We start from the raw sequence: 20,818 nt of genomic DNA, 5'->3' as shown, positions 1-20,818 counted from the left end.
TTTGGCATTGGATGGACAGCAGCCTTTGAGAATCACAATCCTTGAATAGGGCAAACACAGGAGGTGTGCCCCACATTAACCTCAGCTTTCTCAGTACCATTTCCAAAAGGACTTTTTATCTCTACTATTCTCTCAGATAATAAGTATGTCTTAAATAATATTTTGAGTCATCTCCCCAGTACCTCCCACCCCCCAATAATTGGGGGGTATACTTAGCCTATCATAACACAGGGTGAGCTACTGATGGGGGCAGGATTATAAAGGAATACAAGAAAGGAATTGTGTATAATAACTTCAAGAAAGGCAAACAGGTGATATTAGATAAGGAAACTGTTTCAGGGAAGTGCATCCATATAGTTACATGATTCATACATTAAGCAAAAACAGGACCATAACTTTCTTCTGAATTTGTTTGGAATTCTTTCAGACATTGTCTTGCCACTGTCCCTCACCCAAATTTGGTCCTTGTAAACGGTTAATATCAAAGTATCAGTACTTCAAAGTAGTACTCTAAATTCTCATTAACCAAATTGGGTTGGCTTTTTTGTAGGTGGAATGAAAAAAATAAACATGTTGAAAAACAGATTAGCATTTTCTAAGCTCTTGATATACTTGACATTTAAAATTTATTTTTTTGTTGAAAGAATCCTTTCTTTAAATAAACTTACTATACTTTGAATCAGTTAGTGGCTAGGGGATTTGTTCTGTTTTGCTAGTGGTGTTTGGGATCACTCTTCTTAATGTTTGAATCTTGTGTGTTAGGTATGGTAAACCGTGAAGTGCTCGAACAGGTGGAACGAGGATACAGGATGCCTTGCCCTCAGGGCTGTCCAGAATCCCTACATGAATTGATGAATCTTTGTTGGAAGAAGGACCCTGATGAAAGACCAACATTTGAATATATTCAGTCCTTCTTGGAAGACTACTTCACTGCTACAGAGCCACAGTACCAGCCAGGAGAAAATTTATAATACAAGTAGCCTTTTATATGCACAAATCTGCCAAAATGCAAAGAACTTGTGTAGACTTCCTTACTTTACATACGGGAATCAAAAGAAGAAAGTCTTCTTCACTCTGCATGTTTTTAATGGTAAACTGGAATTCCAGATATGGTTGCACAAACCACTTTTTTTTTTTCCAAGTGTTAAACTCTAAAATACCAATGATGAATTTTCCAACTTATTTCAGGGTCCAAAGAAAGTATAGTTATGATATTGATGACAGTGTGAGTGATAGCATGACAATGAAGAGCACAAAGGCTACTTCTTTATGAATCACTTCCTTTCTTTTATTCCCCAAACTCAGAGTTTATAAGAGAAAATTGTGTATCATTATAGACAAAACTTGGGAGATAAAAATACTTATACGATAATAAAATCTAAAGTTAAGGAACTTCATGGGACCAAACAAGTCCATTCCAGTTTTGAAAGATTCTTCCATGCATTGTTCTCATAAGTTTTTTCTAAGTTGAACAGTTAATATGCAATCTTATTAATATTTGCCTTCTTTTGCATGGAAATGCACCAGGTTTTTAGAAGCAAAAAGGAATATAAACAGCATCTAAAACTTGATTAAATGTTAGACTCCAGTAGTGACATTTGAAAGTATAATGCACTATGTAATACACTCATGGAACTGGAAAGTAGAAGAAATTTTTCACTTTAATCATTTTCTGATTAGCTCAGTTTAGAATAATGAAGGTAACTAGGAAGTGAGTTAATCTTTTATAAGATTGCATTGATTTTTTTTAAGGCAGTATATAATTGAAGTTGTACTGTCCAATCCAAGGGGAAATCTTCTTATCTATAGATAGCATGAAAAAATAAGACCTGGCATTTAAACAGTCCTTTTTAAAAAATAGACTGGTACTGTGAGATATTTCTAGTATGTACTTATGGTGATGGGTGCCACAAATATAAAGTATCACTAGATCAGGGACTTGAATGCACTTTTGCTCTTCCTGAATATAGACTGACAAAGAAGAAAATATTTAAAAGAAATATGAGGAAAGAAAATGTGAAAATTCTACAGGTAGAGGAATGGAATGCTATGCTTAATGTTAGTGTTAAGGAGTGACAAAATGGCTTTGCTGGCACTCAAAGCTCCTGTTTTGTGAGATTTTAAGAGTTACAGGTATGACTAAAACTAATCTTACTTAACATAAACACTAAATGAGTGTTACTGCCTCAAATAGCTAAGTTAGGGCTTCCCACTAATTCCAGTGATACAGCTTTTATGCAAAAGTTTTAGAACTCCAGTTTTCAAATCTGTGTTTAAATCTGCATTAACTTTTTAAATGTACTTAATGCTGATCATTTTTTCCCTTTTCAGAATTTAGTTGATTTGAGGAGGAATACTTATTGAGAATAACAATAGTGGTGGGAAGGAGGGACAGGCTTTGCCCATTCAGAGCATAGAAGTAAAACTCCAAAAGTTTTATGACTGACTCAAAAAGAAATTCCAAAATATGAATGTAAATGGGATCATTACTAGTTTATGTGTAGCAAAGGTGAATCTGACAAAAGTTTGGTATTTATGTCTTAAAATATTCTTTATAGTCACACTTTTAAAGCAATGCGTCACGTTCCCATATTTTAGAATTATGATTCCTTTTTCCCCCATCAACATTTATTCAAGAAAAATTGTTGAATCTTATAAGATCAGTGAGCTTTATCATGTACTTGCCCTGTTCACAACCCCTAACCCTACTGTAGTTCCACTGTGATCTTGAAAACCAACAACCCCTAGAATTATAATTTTTAACTACCATCACTTATCCATTTTCCTCATTAAGTTTAAAATTCTGTGCCATGGTAACTGTGTTGAAATTCAGGCAATTTTAAAATGTGACAAATGAGCTTCATGCAAGTTGGTAATTGTTCTGGTACTAAAAGTTGTGGAGATTTCTAATGTTTACGTAACCTGTTTAGTATTGAATCTCTCTCTCTTCCAAGAGGGTCTTCCGAAGAAGACTGCGTCATCATTTTTAAATGTAAAAAAATGACATGCTGACATCTACAACCTGGGCCGTCTGATTTTTAAAGGGCTTTATGTGAACTATGATACTGTAATTTATTAAGCATTTGAAAAGGATAGCAAAATTATGTACTAATTATGTTCAGAAAAGTAAGGAAAAGTTGATGGTATTCATTAGGTTTTAACTAAATGGAGCAGTTCAATTGTATAGTAAGGAAGTAAAACACTAACTTAATGTGTATTCAGTTAAAATGGTTATGTATTTTTAAATTGCCAAGAAAAATAAACAACTTTCTACATTTGAAGATATTTTTCCCCAGCAGCTTTTCATCTTCAGTGTCTTAATGTGGAACTTAACCCTCACCAGAAAAGAAAGTTGGCAAAAACAACCTTTTAGCACAAACTCTTTTTTTAATGGATAATGGTAGCCTAAAACTTAATATTTTTATAAGGTATTATAATATTGTTTTGTGGATAATTGAAATAAAGATTCTCATTGAATGTACCCATTTATCTTTTCAGCCACTATTCATATTTTCTCATCAGTTTTTGTTTTTTAAATTGGCATTTATAGCATATTATTCTGAATTTGTTCTTCCATTAGGAAAAAAGTGTTCAGTTATAACTCTTGAGCAGAGTTAAATCAGTTTTTTTTTCAATTCTTTATTAGAATGAGTTCAGTAATGATCTGATTTTATGTGTTTAATAATCCATGTCAGGTGAGTGACATTTTTACAAGTTTTTTTTTTTTAATTATACCAGCAACTACAATTAATGTATCAATCATACAGCAAAACCTAGGTTATTTGAGTGAAGCTATTCACAGTGAAGGATATAATATAAAAGACCACTTTTTGGCCACAAGGGACTTAATTTTCTAAAAATGAAAAATATGTGAGCCTTACTTCTGTGTGTGTTTTACTCTTTTATTATAGGTATAATGAAAATAAAGTTATACTAAATTATGAATGGCCAATCTAAAGCATTTATTTTCAATAAGGTAATATTATTGTCTTTTACAATTATCTAAAATAATTAGCTTTGTTTTTCCCTAATGATTTCAGAATAGTACATTTAATGAACAAACACATCATTTAGTAAACGTATATTGTTTTTATATGGTGTAGTATAGTTCCTCGGTTTAAGAATGTTTTTCTAGTTTGCTGTTTGCCTTTTAAGTTTGCATGTAAGTTTTTCACATTTAAGTTGTACATTTGTATGTTGTAAAATCTCCTTTATTATTACTTAAAAAGTCTTTTGCATCCCAAGATTAAATATTCATCTTATCTATTAATATTTTATGCTTTTCTTTTTTATATTTCTCTTAAATTATCTGGGTATAAATGTGACTTTTAAGGGTCTAGCATGATTTTGTCCTGTATAGTTAATTTTTCCTGCACCATTTATTGGTTAATTCATTCCCATCCCATTACTTTGAGATCTTGCTATGCACATATTTACACACATCTGTTTTCAATTAACTTGCCATTCTTCCCTCAACACTTGTAATTGTTAATCACTTGATAATGCATTTTAATAATTGAACAAGTTCTCTATGCTATTCCTTTTCTTCTTCTTCTTTTTTTAAATTGGTATTCTGGCAAATTCTTGATGAAGTTTAGAGTTTATTTTTCATATTCCCAAAAAATTCAAGTGACATTTTGGTTAGGATTAGGTTGTGCTTATAATTTGCTAAGAATTAACATCTTTCAAATCGGTCTTCCTAGCCTGTTTATGACATATTTTTGTAAAGTCCTTTTTTAAGACCTTTCTCTATGGAATTGGAAGCTGAGTCTCCTCTCATCTCCTTATACTTCTCTAAGGATGCCACCCCAATGCTGCTGGAGACCAGGTCCCCACTTTGTTATTAAAAGAAACCAACTTGTGGGGTTGAGGAAGATTGTACCCCAATGGCATTTGTTTCCATTCAGCACTTCTCTAGCCCTTCTTCCCATTTTTCCTTTTATTTGTTTAAATGACATCAAGTTGATGGACACCTGAGTGGCTCAGTGGTTCCCTGTTGGGGGGTGGCTTCAAGTCCTGCATCGGGGCTCCCCACAGGGAGCCTGCTTCTTCCTCTGCCTATGTCTCTGCCTCTCTGTCTCTTATGAATAAATAAAATCTTTAAAAAAATAAGAAATAGGGGATCCCCAGGTGGCCCAGCAGTTTAGCACCTGCCTTCGGCCCAAGGCGTGATTCTGAAGTCCTGGGATCAAGTCCCACATCGGGCTCCCTGCATGGAGCCTGCTTCTCCCTCTGCCTGTGTCTGCCCCGCCCCCCCACCGTCTGTCATGAATAAATTAAAAAAAAAAGAAATAAAAATAAGTAAATGACATCAAGTTGAGTTTCTGTCACCAGCAACCGCAGTCCTGATTGATTGATGTTCAAACTGTCAAAAATGTTAATACAGAAAGGAATACTTATTAAAATAAGCAACACATGCCTGGCATTATCTATTTGCCCCTCCACATCCACTCTGCTGTACTTGTCACTGGGCTCTCTCACTTTGGATTCTTGGTGGGGGTAAGCCAGTGAGGAGCTCTAGCAAAAGATGAGAGGAAATCTAAAAGGTCAAGGTATTTATTTCCTAATTTCCTCCTTTTGAGGTTGTGTTGCCTATGTCCTTCAACCATAAGTTCCTTTCAATATATATTTTCTCTCTTTTTGGGAAGTGATAACAGCTCCCATCCCTTATCTTTTCTGTCTTAGGGGTAGAGTGCTAATTTGGTGACTAACTTAATCCTGTGATTACCCTATCCTGCCTGCCTTTTGTAAATATCCTTGATTCATCTTAATTTGATGTGCTGTTTCCATTTGGGACCCTGATTGATACTCCTCATACACTATCAGTAGAAAATAACTATTACATCAAAGACAGTTTATATGAAATAGTAACATTTTTGGTAACAGTAAATTTTATTTTAGTGTGTAAAACTACTGTAAGACCTTATTAACTGGAAAGAATATACTAAATCTTTTTTAATTGAGGTAAAATTAACACATTATATTTCAGATGTACAGAATATGATTTGGTACTTGTATATATTGTAAAATGGTCACAATAAATCTAGTAACAATTTTTTTTCTTCTGATGAGAACTTTGAAGATCTACTCTCTTAGCAACTCTCAGATATGCAATATGGTGGTATTAATTGTCATTGCCAAGCTGTACATTCTGTCCTGCTGACTTATTTTTTTTCTGACTTATTTTTATAAGTTTAAAAATGGAAGTTTATACCTTTTGACTCCCTCACCCATTTCCATCCCCCACCTCTGACAACCACCAGTGTGTTTTCTGTATCTATGAGGTTGATTTATTTGTGTTTTTGGATTCCATATACAAGTAAAATCACACAGTATTTGTCTTTCTCTGACTGATTTCACTTAGCATAATGCCCTTAGGGCCCATCCATGTCTCGAATGGAAAATTTTCATTCCTTTCTTAAGACAGTAACATTCCATTATATATACACATTTTATTTATCCATTCATTCATTGATGGACACTTAAGTTATTGCCACATCTTGGTTATTCTAAATGCTGTAATGACTGTGGGGATGTATATAACTTTTTGTGTTAATGCTTTCATTTTCTTCAAATAAATACCCAGAGGTATAATTGCTGAATTTTATGGTAGTTCTGTTTTTAATTTTTTGAGGAATGTCCATACTGTTTTCCACAGTGGCTGCACCAATTTACATTCCCACAGACAATGTAAAAGGGTTCCCTTTTCTTCACATTCTTGCCAACACTTGTTACCTCTTGTCTTGTTGATAATAGCTATTTTATCAGGTGTAAGGTGATGTCTCATTGAGGTTTTGATTTGCATTTCCCTGATAATTGGTGATATTGAGCACATTTTCATATACTTGTTATCTGTAGCTTCTTTGGGAAAAATTACTATTCAGGTCTACTCTTTTTTAATTTGATTATTTATGGGTTTTGTTTTTTAAAGATTTTATTTATTTATTCATGAGAAACAAAGGGGGCTGGGCAGACATAGGCAGAGGGAGAAACCGGCTCCATGCAGGGAGCCTGATGTGGGACTTGATCCTGGGCCGAAGGCAGGCGCTAAACCTCTGAGCCATCCAGGTGTCCCTTTTGTTTTGTTTTTAAGCTGTAGGATTTCTATGTTTTGAGTATTATTCTTTCATCAGATACATGACTTGCAAATATTTTTTCCATTCAATAGGTTGCCTTTTCATTTTGTTGATTCTTTTTTTTTTTTTTAAAGATTTTATTTATTCATGAGAGAGAGAGAGGGAGAGGAGACACCGGCAGAGGGAGAATCAGGCTCCCTGAAAGAAGCCTGATGCGGGACTTAATCCTGAGGATCGCAGGATCAGGACCTGAGCTGAAGGCAGACGCCCAACCACTGAGCCATCCAGGAGCCCCTGTTGATTATTCTTGAATGAGCTCTGGTGTTAGTTCATAATCTTCCATTATCCTTTCAATATCTATAGTATCTGTATGGATACCTCCACTTTCATTCGTGATCTTGGTAATTTGTGTCTTCCCTTTTTTTTCTCCTTAGTCAAGCTTATGGTTGATCAGTTTTAGTGATTTTTCTCATAGAACCAGGATATTATTTCATTGATTTGCTCTATGTTGTGTGCATGTACGCATGTGTGCATGTGCATAAGTGTGTTTTATTTCATTGATCCCTGATCTTTATTTACTAATCCATCTTTCTGGGTTTTATTTGCTTTGTTATTAATTTATTTATTTGTTTTTGTGGTATAGTTCCTCTTCTTTTTCTAGTTTTTTTTTTTTATGATGGAAGCTTAGATCATTGACTCAACATTTTTCCATCTGGTATCATTTCCCTTCTTTTTTTTTTTAAGATTTTATTTATTCATGAGAGACACAGAGAGAGAGAGAGGCGAGAGGCAGAGACACAGGCAGAAGGAGAGGCGGGCTCCCCACAAGAAGCCCATTGTGGGACTCGATCCCGGACCCTGGGATCACGCTGTGAGCCAAAAGCAGGTACTCAACTGCTGAGCCACCTAGGGGTTCCTGGAGCATTGTCTTTTTTTTTTTTTTTTTTTTTGGAGTGTCTATTCTGCTTTCAATCCCATACAGTATTACAGTATTTTTTTTTAAATCTCAGAAATACTAGCTTTCATTTTTTTTCTTTATATCTTTCATTCCTCTTTTCACTATGGTTACAATGTTCTCTACCATCTTGAAGGTTTTTATCTTGATATTGGGACTATTGGGTCTGTTTCTGTTGTACTTTCACCTGGATTGTCTGTTCCTACTTTTATATATGCCCAGTAATTTGATTGGGTACTAATCACTATAAATTGCAGTTTTAGGTTGCTGAAGTTTTTAAAATATTCTTTTAAATAATATTGAATTTTGATTTCATGCCATTTCTACTCTGGCTGGTGGGGACAGGAATTATTCGAAGCCCTGTGCAACCTTAGGGATTGTTTTGTCTATTATTTACTTGGAATCAATGAATCCTTTCAAGCTAAATCCTTTCATTAAAGCTCAGTCCAAAGCAGTCTTTAATCTTGGAAGATTTTTCCTCTGCCCTATTGAGGAATCTACCTAATGCTCCATGTATTACTACCAGATCTTTTTTTTTTTTTAATCAGGAACAGGTGCTATTCCTAATCCTGTGTAACCGCCAATAATTTTCTTCCCTGTTTTTCCTTGTGTCTCTTTCTCAAATTTTTCTCATTCATGTGCCTGTTAGTATTCAGCCAAAGATTAGAAGGGGTTCTTCTGTTCTCTACCTCCACATTGGCCCTGGGCTAATAAAAATAAACACTAATTTTCATCTCTTCAGCTCAGTAACACTGCAGCGCTCTTTTGGGGACCTGCCTCCTCCCCCTTCCCCATCGCTGCCTTTGCACTATAGCCTGTAGACCGTGATTTGGTACAATTGTAGGGTGCATTGTTTCCCTAGTCTTGGAGATGATGAGTATGGTCTCCCTATGGTCCATTGCCTGAAGTCCTTTCTTCCAAATATTTGAGCTGGTTTTCTAGCCATCTAAGATGGTAGTATAAATCCTGTCCTTGTTATTTTATTTTCACTAGAAAGAGCAGGGCTATTATAGTGGGTTTTTTGGTTTTTGTTTTTAGGGTCATTAAATTAGAGGGCAACATTTGGAATAGCAGGGTAGGCCTGTCCTAGTATAGTAAGCTGATAACCGTACTAACAGTTTTCCAAACAAAGTTCACAGTTTGCCCTGGGTGAGTCCTGGATGGAATCCAGGGGCTAGTGAGGAAAGCAAGCAGATCCTAAAGTAAACCCAGATTACCACAAGGAAAACAGAAAATGGATTAGTTTATTCTGATATTTACCTCTGGGATCCAGCCCTGAACATGACTCTGAAAGCTCAGAAGGAACACGAGCCACCTCACCTAGAAGAAAAACTACTTCTATACCTGTGCTGCCACATGTCCCCCTCTTCCACAATCCCCAGAGACAGGTCTTCAAGTACTAGCTTCACAGAAAGGCAAAATGTGATTCTCAATAATAAATACTAACAGGCAGGGGATCCCTGGGTGGCTCAGTGGTTTGGCGCCTGCCTTTGGCCCAGGGCACGATCCTGGAGACCTGGGATCTAGTCCCACATCAGGCTCCCTGCATGGAGCCTGTTCCTTCCTCTGCCTGTGTCTCTGTCTCTCATAAATAAAATATTTTTTTAAAAAAAATAAGAGGCATATAAAAAAATAGTGGGCATATGAACACTAATGTGAAGAATATTAGCACCATAAAAGAAATTAACCAAGAACTAACACTTGAGGAATCAAACTTAATGGAGGAAACAAATGAAAACTTTGTTTTGAGAAGCTATGGCATCCCATTTTTTTCAAAAAGGGTGGAGGTACACTGATCTCATCTGTGGTTTTGGTTTTGGTTTCCCTGATTTCAGTCACCTGTGGTCAGCCTGCTGACCAGAAGCATTCTTCCCGATGAATCCTCAGAAGGTCAATAGCCTAACATACTGCGAAAATGCCTAGTCATCCAAATCATTTCACACCATCATGTAGACATTTTCTCTCACAGCATCACAAGAAGGGTGAGTACAGTAAAGATATTTTGAGAGACCATGTTCACATAACTTTTATTTAATGTATTGATATAATTCTAGTATTATTAATCTCTTACTGTGCCTAATTTATAAGTTAAACTTTATCATAGGTATGTATGTATAGAAAAAAACATAGTATATATAAGGTTTGGTGTGGTTTCAGTCATCCATTTGCGGAGGGGATCTTGGAATGTGTTCCCTGATGGTAAGAGGGGACAACTGTACTATGAGAAAGAAAATTTGGAACTTTAAAAGGGAAGAAAAATAATCCAACACCAAAGGACAAAAGTTGGGGTGAGTAAAAGAACACAGTTGGAGATCAAATCTGAGTTGGAATATTAAGCTAAGGAATATATCCAGAATTCAGTACAAAAGAATAGAGTCCAAAAGTTTTTTTTTTTTTTAAGTATGGATAATAGATTCAGAAGTTCAGTATCAGGCCAATTAAATTCCAGATGAAGAAAAAAAGATTGGGGACACCTGGTTGGCTCAGTGGTTGAGTGTCTGCCTTTGGCTCAGGTCGTGATCCCCGGGTCCTGGAATCAAGATTGGGCTCCCTATAGGGAGCCTGCTTCTCCCTCTGCCTATGTCTCTGTCTCTTTCTGTGTGTGTCTCATGAATGAATAATAAAATCTTTTTTAGAAAAGAGGAAGAACTATTAAAATAGAGAAAATTCTTCCAGAGAACTGTATTGCTTCTGGTTGAAAGGATCCCTCAATTGCAGAACATAATTTTCAAATTAATCCTCAACATAAGTAGTGGATATTATATATATATATATATATATACCACTTCATATGTATATGAAGATTTTATTATTTATTTATTCATGAGAGAAAGAGAGAGTGGCAAAGACACAGGCAGAGGGAAAAGCAGGCTCCTCGCAGGGAGCCAGATGCTGGACTTGATCCCGGATCCCAGGATCACGCCCTGAGCTGAAGACAGATGCTCAACTGCTGAGCCACACAGGAGTCCCAAATAGTGATATTTTAAAGCCACAAAGAGAAAACCCAAACATTTCCTAGAGAGGGGAAAACCCCAGCTTATTTTTTAAAGAATGGGACTCAGGGGCCCCTAGGAGGCTGTTGGTTAAGCATTGGACTCTGGATTTCAGCTCAGGTCATGATCTCAGGATTGTGAGATGGAGCTTCATGTCAGACTCCACACTGGGCATGGAGTGTGCTTAAGATTCTCTCCCTCTCTGTCCCTCCCACACCCCTGTCTTCTGGAGAAAAAAAAAATGGTACTTTAACACTAAAGTATTAGTTTGAACTAAGACTTTTATATAGTAAAATCAACATCCAAATAGAAAAGAAAAAATACATCTTCAGAATACAAAGTACTTAGAATTTATTAACCAAGCTATAGACCCATTTTGAAAAAAATTGAGCATATATTCCAGCCACACACACACATACACACACACAGAGGTGGGTAGAGCAGGACAGGGAAAAAGACTTTTATATTAACATTTGGATTTCAGACTTCTGTGGGAAAATGAAAACGAGCTGACTGGCTACTTCTTTCAGACAGCAAAGGCCTTTAGCTGCAGTCATAGTGCCCTGTTGCTTCACTCCTTCCTATTTGCCGTGGGGGCCCACCCAGCCTCAGTAGGCATTTGAGTTGACCCAGATCTGCAGCCTTAAGCCAAAGGAATTCATCCAGCAGGGTTATATGCATTCTTGGGGAGCAGAGGTGATGTGAGCATCCCTGAAGATGTCCCTGCCCTACCCACAGAGACACAAATTGATAGAATAACAGCTACAGCAGTGCTTCCCAAACATTTCATTTATTCTTCAAGGCGTTCCCCACAGGATATAAAAGGGGGTGTGCTGCACCTGAAAGCAAAGGATCAGTGTGCCTCCTTAGCTTTTACCATGTTCCCTCTTAGAGTCCCAGTCCAGAGGACAGAGCCCAGGATTTGCAGCCAGAACACACTACCATTTAACCTAACTAGCTGTGTGGCCTCACTTAAACCACCTAATTTCTTTGAGTCCCATTTCTTCACGAGTAAAATGGAAATGACCTTGCAGAGCTGGACGGTAGGAGGTAACGTATTTAAACGTACTAAATTGCAGGTAACTGCATCAGAAGGGGTGTAATACATGACTTGTTTCTCAATTTATCAGGTAGCAACCTGGGGCTGAGGTCAAAGAAAGACATCTAAGATTTAAAAAAAAAAAAATATTCATGAGAGAGAGGCAGAGACACAGGCAGAGGGAGAAGCAGGCTTCCTGCAGAAGAGCCCGAGATGGGGTCTGGATCCCAGGACCCCGGGATCACACCCTGAGCCAAAGGCAGACGCTCAACCACTGAGCCAGCCACCCGGGCGTCCCACACCTAAGATTTTATAGCGTCTCCCCGGGCTGCACCCCTATGACCGCTGCCTCAGGTCAAGCCTGGAGCTCGTGGCCCAACTGTGGCTCCAGGCGATCAAACTGTAGTCAGATCCCGCTCCTTCCTCTCGGGCGCCGCTCCCGGACGGTTACTTCCAGGAGTTTCCAGGCCGGGCGGAGCGGGGGCCCGCCCGGGCGCCGACGCCGCGCGGAACGTCCCCCCGGTCTCGGTGCACCGCGGCCCCGAGCGAGTCCGCGCGGGGGCGGGGCGGGGCGGGGCGGGGCGGCGCGGCCCCGGGGCCCGGGGGGCGGGGCGGGGAGCCGGCCGCCCCGCCCCTCGGCGCGCCCGCGCAGCCAATCAGCGCCCGCGGAGGCGGGCTCCGCCCCTCCCGCCGCTCGCGGGGCCCCGCGGGCAGCTCCCGGCGCGCAGAGACATGGTGCGGGGCAGGATCTGCAGCTTGTCGGTGCGCGACGTGCGCTTCCCCACGTCGCTGGGCGGCCACGGCTCCGACGCCATGGTAAGCGCTGAGCCGCCCCGGGCGCCCTGGTCGGCGCGAGGAGCCCGGCGGGTCGCGCAGGTTCCCGGCTTTGGACTGCTGCTCTTGCAGCGTGGGAGGCCGAGAAGGGGGATCCAAGTAACCAGAAACTCTCCACCCTCCTGGGCTTTCTTTCTTTCTGTTGTTAGTTTTCTCCTTGTCGACGTTAACATTTCCTGTTGTCACATTTACGAAATGCATTTTGCTGTAATTGGCAGAATGAGTAATACGCAGCAACAGCGAAATGCTCTAGTTGGACCCCCAACCACGCAACCCCAGGGCACATCCCGACTGCTTCTGCACTGACTCCTTGGCGGGGTTCGTGGCGGGGGGCTGCCCCCTCCGCAACTCGCTGAGTGACCGACCTAGAGAAGACGCCAACCTCCCTGGGCATTTGGGCCCATCTGTGAAATGGAGTCACACTGCCGTTGGGCACGGGAGGGGAGCTCTCATGAAATTGCCTGAAAACGTTGCTAGAAAGGATTTGTCGCTGTCGAGAGGCAAATGCCGGCCAGCCTTTGGAGATGCGGTCGAGGCACAGGGCCTTCTAAATACTGACGGGTGTGTTTGCTTATCGACCGTGGAGGGACACCCCCCATCCCTACCACGGTCTCACTAGAGAGTGGCTCCCAAATCTAGGAAGGAGTTCTGTCCTGGGGCTCCCCGAGGGCCGTCGCCCACTGGATCCTCACTGCCCCTCTCAGTCCACCAGGGAGACAGAATTACGTGGGTCTGTAATGAATGTATGAACAAATGCTGGGAAGTGAAAAGCATCCATGTTAGGATATGGTTACGGGTACCTGTGTGGAGAGAGGGGAATGAATACCAGAGGACTCGAATTCGCCTTCTCTTGGTTGGCTAAGTGGGTGGAGGACACGCAGATATCATTACATTACCTATACTCTTTGTGTACTTGAAATATGTGTTTTTTTAAGATTTTATTTATTTATTTGAGAGAGAGGGATAGAGAGCACAAGCAGGGTGAATGGCAGAGGGAGAGGGAGGAGCAGGTTCGCTGCTGAGCAGGGAGCCTGATGCAGGGCTCCCTCCCAGGACCTTGGGATCAGGACCTGAGCAGAAGGCAGCCGCTCAAGGGACTCAGCCACCCAGGCGCCCCTTGAAATATTGAAAAATAAATAAGTATCGTAAAAAAATGCTGACTAAGCAAAGCTATTACATTTGAAAGTATGTCCTTTATCCTAAGATTAAATTATTCGCGATTTTTAAAATCTTCGTGTTCCTTCTTGTATTATGTTAAATGACTTAAAAAAAAAAAAAAAAAACTCCCAGTTGGTAATCCTTTGTGGATCTCCAAATAAATGTTTGGGATTTCACCGGCTTGTAAAATTCAAACACCTGACCTAATGCAACCACTTTGCCCTTCTGACATGTAGCAGCTATAGGTAAGCCACTTAATCTCTCTTCAGCCTTGGTTTTATCAGTAACATGGGCATAATAATATCTGCTTCAAGGATTAAATGAGATGCCTGTAAAGTGCCTGACACAGAGAAAGCCATCAAAAAATATTGGCCATAATTACTTATTACATATGAGGAAACGGAAGTCGAAGAGGCTCTGGTCTACATTTTTCTCTGCTTTGAATTTGTGAAGTGTTAAAGTAGCCTGGCTTTTAAGTAGAATAATTTAAGAAATGGAACTTGTTTCTGGTCCTTGAGTCGTTTATGACCTCAGGATCAGGAGAGGTCATCTGATAACCTGTATCGCACACTCATAAATACTTATATTTATATCTTCCAGAGATACGGGGTATGTTGTGTGCCGATTCTCATGTGCTTTCTAAATAGAAGGTGCGACTTTGCAGTTCTTGGTCGTGTTGCTTCCCAAGCCCTCCTGGCGTGCTGAACTCAGCAGTTCAGCTCTGTTCAGCACTTAGCAGCAGCGTGAGCCTTCCTGACCAGAAGCAGGATATTTTCATGAAAGAGTCCTGAAACTGTCCCTAAATCTGTTAAAGGATTCCAGCTGTGATTTTTTTTTTTATTGGCCTTTTAGGAAATGGGAGTTCTCAGACCCTCATTGTACTTACACTTTGCTTGCTTGTGAGGCACTCATCAAAGTTCCAGACAACTCCAGGGCTGTGGGCTCACAGCCCAGCTTACCCCCCCCTCCTCCACCTCCCCCACCACTTGCCAGCTGTACTTTTCCTCTCCTTTCCTCATTGTCTGCAGAGCTCCTGGGAGTGGCTGTGCTCTGGGACCACTCTCCCTCCTCCGGCTCCCATTCCTGCACCCCCAGAAGTTAGAGGGGTGCCCACTGCATCACCGAGAAGACTGGAGACAAAGGCACCATGGGCCCCATCTCCACTCATCGATCTCCAAAACAGCCCTCTTTTCTTCCCCTTTATTCTGTGAGTCCTGTCAAATCTCTTCTGCTGTGTCCCACCCTCCTGACTGCCGAGCCCACCCTCACCCTGTCCCCATCCCTTCCATCTCCAGTGTTTTCTTCCTCCATCTCTTTTCCTGGCGATTCTGTGTCTATCCCATCTAGACAAGGATTCCCACTTTGGAATCACCTTTCCTTGACCCTAACCTCTCTTCTTCCTTCTGTGTCTGCTCCTTCCCCACCAAACTCTAAATTACTGGTTCATCCCTGTTGCCTCCGACCATTACACTTACTTCCTCCTTCATCTGAAATCACCTTCTGTCTCCTTCTTTGTCTTGGGATTGACTTTGTTATTTCTACTCCCAGGGTCCTTTCTCCTAGTTTGGGTGTCACATTGTCGGCTGCCTCCTCTTTCTGCTCTCACTCTGCATCCTGGCTGATGCCGCTGCTTCCTATACTGGCCCCCTTCTTTCCTCGGTGAAGGCCTCAAGGGCCCTCCTGTCTCATTGTCCACTCCCAGTAAGACCCCCTCTGTGTGCACAGCTTCAGTGCCCACTTGTATGCCAGTGATTCCCAGATCTCATTTCTGGATCTTCTCTCTCAAGAACCCAGTGGCCAAACCAGGGTGTCACCAACCCTTAATACACTCCAGTCTTTCCCATTTCTGTCTCTTCACTGCCACGGTCACCTAAGTTATCCTTCCGTCCCAGGTCCTTCATGCCTTCTCCCACTGCTGGAAAGTTCCCCATCCTCAACGAACCGACCAGCTCACATTCTATTTTCATCATAAAGCCTCCTGCAACTTCAAGTGCATCCAGCACTCTGCCGGCCTCCCACAGTTTGTATCTCTCCGAGAGACTTACTGTGTTCTCGTGTTATTAGAGTTTCTGTAACCATGGCTTCTACACTATAACTTTCTGAAGGGCAGATGTGTCTGTGTCACCTCAGCAAACTGTACAGTCTCTGATACACAGCTGGTGCTCAGCAACCCTTCACACCGAATGCCCTCCACAAGGCTTTGATGCCAGACAGAGGCCTCCTGTCTACCATGTGTGCCTCCCCTTCCCTGAACACAGGGGTTTAAGTTCTGCCTCTTTAAAAAAATTTTTTTAAATTTTTTTTATTTATTTATGATAGTCACACACACAGAGAGAGAGAGAGAGAGAGAGGCAGAGACACAGGCAGAGGGAGAAGCAGGCTCCATGCACCAGGAGCCCGACGTGGGATTCGATCCTGGGTCTCCAGGATCGCGCCCTGGGCCAAAGGCAGGCGCCAAACCGCTGCGCCACTCAGGGATCCCAAGTTCTGCCTCTTTAAACTCAGTTTCCTTATCTGTCAGATAGGGATAATAGTACCTACATTATAATACTGTTATGAGGATTAAATTCAATCGAGTCACTTTTCAATGTGCCAGAACGACAAATATCGTGTAGTAATCAGAATAATAACAATAAAACCAGTAATCGGTTATCATCACCCTATGCAAAATTCATCAAAGTTGCATCCTCCATTCCTTACTGATGCATTCAGACCTTGTGCCTGGCCTTCGGCGCTCTCCATCACCTGCCCCACACTACCTATATCTATCCAGTCTTGTCTTCATTCTCTTGCCACCTGGTTCCCCCCGGGGGCCTTTTCACTTCTGTCTCACAAGGCGCGGGATTTTGATCCTGTTCTCCCTTGCCCCGTGCCTTCCCTTGTCCCTTTGCCCATCCAAGTGGCTTAGTCCCCTGCTTCCTCTTTGCTTCCTCTTTGCTCTTCTATGGTACTTGACTGACCACATAGCCACGCATGACCTTGCACTGTCATAGCAATTGTCCTCACTTGGTTCTTGCATGTTGGATTCTTCTCCCCACTCTGAGAAGTCTCTAGAGACAGATTGGTTTTCCACTTCTGCATCCCTCATATCAACAGGTAGTGTTGAGTTTCATAGTAGTCGCTCAGTAAACACTTCGCAAAATACCATATGATAGTAGAAAGTGAAGGGGCACCTGGGTGGCTCAGTCAGTTAAGCGTCTGCCTTTCCGCTCAGATGGTGAACCCAGAGTCAGAGTCCTGGGATCGAGCCCCACGTCCTACCCCACATCCTGCCTCTCAGCAGTGGGCTCCCTACTCAGCAGGGAGTCTGCTTCTCCCTCTGCCTCTGCCCCTCACCCTGCTCCTTTCCGCTCACTCTCTCAAATAAATAAAATCTGTTTTTTTAAAGGAAAGTTAAAAAAGAGAACAAAACCAAAAGTGGGCTACTTTGTCTTGAGGTTTTAATACTTTGTTTTCCCCCACTGACCTCCTCTAAACCAGCGCTATTATCCTTTCAGCCCTGCTACAGGCTGCAGCGGAGATAAGTCTAATTTTCAATGACGCTTTCTGAAGCCTTGGCTGCTTCCACTGGAGGCTGCTTGTGAATACAGCTCTGTGCAGAGACCTGGCAGAGGTAGCTTGGGCAAAAACTCCTGGATTAAAATCTTAGCTGATCATCAGAGGAGGCATAATTGCAAACTGTCACTAAAAATGTACACATTGCCCTTGTTAAAAAAAAAAAAAATGAACCCCTTAGGAAGACTTTCCCCTTTGTCCATTCAGAATTCCTCCATTTCCTTTGGGGTTACACCAAGGCTTCCTTCTGACTGGAGCTCTTCTTGTATATCCCCTGTTGTGTTTTCTAATCGGATGTGATGTCCTGAGGTGCACCTTTGGATTTCACACGTTTGCATGGTGGGGTGGGCACATTTTTCCTGCAGCACACAGACCCTGACTACTCGGCTGCCTACGTCGTCTTAGAGACCGATGCTGAAGATGGGCTCAAGGGGTATGGAATTACCTTCACTCTGGGAAAAGGCACAGAAGTTGGTGAGTTGAGCATCCTTGTAAGGTTCCAGAATGCTTAATTTTCACTTAGATTCCAGTTGTGACCATACTTTTCTCTGTATTTACACTGCTCAGGGTGAGTAAAAACAATGTTTTGTGGTTATTTGTTTCACTGGAAGAAATGAAGAGGTGGCTGAACTCGGTCCGCATCCTTGCAGTGGTTAGACTGCAAGAGTATCTGGGAATCTGGGCCTGTTTCTCTGCCTGAGAGAGGCAGGCGGATGAGGGACATGACAGGGATAGATGGGCACATGTGTGGCAAGACTTATTGTGATGTGCACAGTGAGCTCTTCAAAGTACTTCACACCCAGCAGTTTCAGGTTCACTGCTCTTCTTGGCGTAAGAGCCTCTGGGCTGCCCAGTTTCAGAGCTGTCATCTGGGCAAAGCATGTTGTGCAGAAGGCACATTGAGCTGTGAGTGAAGCCCTCTTAGAGTTGGTGAGAGCTCAGTGGTGGTCTTGAAGCTCCTCATTTCTTAAAGATAAGGAACATGAGGCCCAGACAGCTGCTCAGCTAGCCACTGCCTGAAGTGCTTTCTTCCCATAATATTTAAACACAGATTATTTGTTTGATTTTTGTTTTGAAATACATAGTCCATTCACAAGGTACAAAATTCAAGAAATACAAAAAGGTGACCTTTGCCAGATCAGTTTCAATGGATCATTAGGGTCTGAAGCCAAATGATGATAGTTAGAAGAAGGAAGGAAACAGATTACCTTTGGTAGTGATGCAGTACCTCTCCCATGGATATCTGCATTGTTGGCTCTCCCTTAGATGTAAAATATGAATCTTGCCCCACTGAAAGATTTTAATATTATCAAGGAGAGGAAAGGTGTGTGTATGTATGTGTGTATAAGAACGAGGGAATGTTTCTTGCATTTTAAGTGGAGACCACCAGGATGGCCACGGTTCCATTCTTCACAGGGCTGGCATTCAGTCGTGCTCTCAGCCAGTTCCATAGCAGACTTCTCCCAAGTGCTCCCATGTGTCAGGCACTGGAGAAATAATTTTAATAACAGAGACAGAAAGGAGACAGAGTTCCTCATATACAGAGAAGAAATGAATAAACTTCTCAGGGACACAGACATAAAAGAAACGATCATGCAGTGTGAGAAGGACAGTTTTTAAAAAGCTGGTACAAGTTACCCAGAGTGAGGGTTAGTTCCTTGTCCGGGAGGGTGTTGGGCAGCTTCAGAATGGAGGTGAGCCTTTGAGATTAGTCTTGAAGGGTAGCTAGGAATTTGCCAGGCAGCAGGCCGAGACTCAACAATGATTCCCTGTCCCCCTCTCCATTAAGTCAACCATTTGCTGTTAATGTTTTCCCTAAGGCAGTGACCGCTGACCTTGATAGGTTTTTGTGTTAGCTTCTGCTGCAACTTTAATGGTCTCTGGTGTCAGCTGAGTGCCTTACGAAGCTGCCCTCTCCATATTGCAGACCATATTGGGCGGCCCCCAAAGGTCACGTAAACTCAGCAAGCTTACGAAATATGTTATGGGACTGGCCATCAGAACACTCTGTTAATAGCTGAGACTTTGGACTTTGCTGACTCAGGCACACAGTGGAGGGACCCTGCATACCTGTCACTGAGACGGGAGGCTGAGGGCTCCTCTCCCTGCTGGCTGAGCTCTGCGCTTTGGGGTCTTCGCTGACCTCTCTCTCCTCCGACCCTGTCCCCTCCCAGCTGTCCTGGGATGGACATCGCGGCCAGGAATTAGTGCATATGTAGCTCTCTGGGCCTTTAACACACGGCTCTTTTGCGGTGATGTTGTTGGCCTCCCCCTTTTGCAGACCACAAACTGACAGAACCCATTTCGACCTTGACCTTGCTACATATTTCAGGTGATTTACCACAATCTCTCACCATCTGCATGTGTTACACGGCATTTGCACTCAAGTTGAAAAAAAATTCCCTTAGCTCATCACAGTTCTGTGCCTCCATCAAGCTTACTTACCTGTTTATTCTTTTATGATCGAAAAAAAGAAAAGTAAAAAAGACTGGTTTCCTCATTACTGTGAAGGCAGTTCTAGTATGTGTGCGTGAGAGGGAGGGAGGGTTACAGTTATTTTTTTAATGTATAGAATAAAACAATATAGTTTTTTAAGATTTTATTTATTTATTCATGAGAAACAGAGAGAGAGAGAGAGAGAGAGAGACAGAGGGAGAAGTAGGCTCCATGCAGGGAGCCCAACGTGAGACTCGATCCTGGGTCTCCAGGATCAGACCCTGGACTGAAGGTGGCGCTAGACCGCTGAGCCACCCAAGCTGCCCTGTTTTTTTTTTTTTTTCCCCCTGTTCTTCTAAAACAGAGGGAAAAAAGATGAAGAAAGAAGAATTTCTAAAGAGATTAAAAAAAAAAAAAGCAGCTATAAGGGTTCACAGCAGCCCTTGGGCTCAGACCACCATGGTCATCCACAGACTTTACTGACTAGTTCCTCCTGTGCCAGGGGGTCCTAAGGAGTTGGTCAGCAAGATACTGCCTTCAATGCCTAGTTTTTTCCAGATGAATTTCCCACCCATGGCAGCAAAGCACACCTGAAGTAGACTGTCCCATCCATTGGATGACCACGACCAACCCAAATTTCTGTCGAATGCACCAAAGTCTAGTTACCTTCTTGCAGTACCCTCCTTTTGAGCAAGTACCATCTGCATACTAGAGATGAATATATTAGTGCTGCAGCTCTTAGAAGCTGTAAAAGAGGACATCATCCTCAACT

At 41.8% G+C, this 20,818-nt stretch overlaps 2 protein-coding genes across 4 annotated transcripts in view; both read left to right on the top strand.

Annotated features, from left to right (window-relative positions):
* Nucleotides 1-3,941, top strand: part of YES1 (YES proto-oncogene 1, Src family tyrosine kinase) — a 63,359-nt gene extending 59,418 nt beyond the window's left edge. For both annotated transcript variants that reach the window (XM_055323769.1, XM_055323768.1), the window contains exon 12: nt 763-3,941. In XM_055323769.1, coding sequence (XP_055179744.1) covers nt 763-971 — 209 coding nt within the window. In that variant the 3' untranslated portion in view covers nt 972-3,941. The remainder of the gene's footprint in view (nt 1-762) is intronic.
* An 8,825-nt stretch (nt 3,942-12,766) lies between these two features.
* ENOSF1 (enolase superfamily member 1) overlaps nt 12,767-20,818 on the top strand; it is a 29,333-nt gene continuing 21,281 nt past the window's right edge. Inside the window, exons 1-2 of one of the 2 annotated variants that reach the window (XM_055323896.1) lie at nt 12,767-12,879; nt 17,976-18,084. In XM_055323896.1, coding sequence (XP_055179871.1) covers nt 12,796-12,879; nt 17,976-18,084 — 193 coding nt within the window. In that variant the 5' untranslated portion in view covers nt 12,767-12,795. The remainder of the gene's footprint in view (nt 12,880-17,975; nt 18,085-20,818) is intronic. The other variant, XR_008664242.1, reaches the window with a different exon arrangement.

The sequence above is a fragment of the Nyctereutes procyonoides genome, unplaced genomic scaffold (assembly GCF_905146905.1).
Source record: "Nyctereutes procyonoides isolate TBG_1078 unplaced genomic scaffold, NYPRO_anot_genome, whole genome shotgun sequence".
In the NCBI taxonomy this organism is placed as follows: Eukaryota; Metazoa; Chordata; class Mammalia; order Carnivora; family Canidae; genus Nyctereutes; species Nyctereutes procyonoides.
This window is presented reverse-complemented; position numbering and strand designations above follow the sequence as displayed.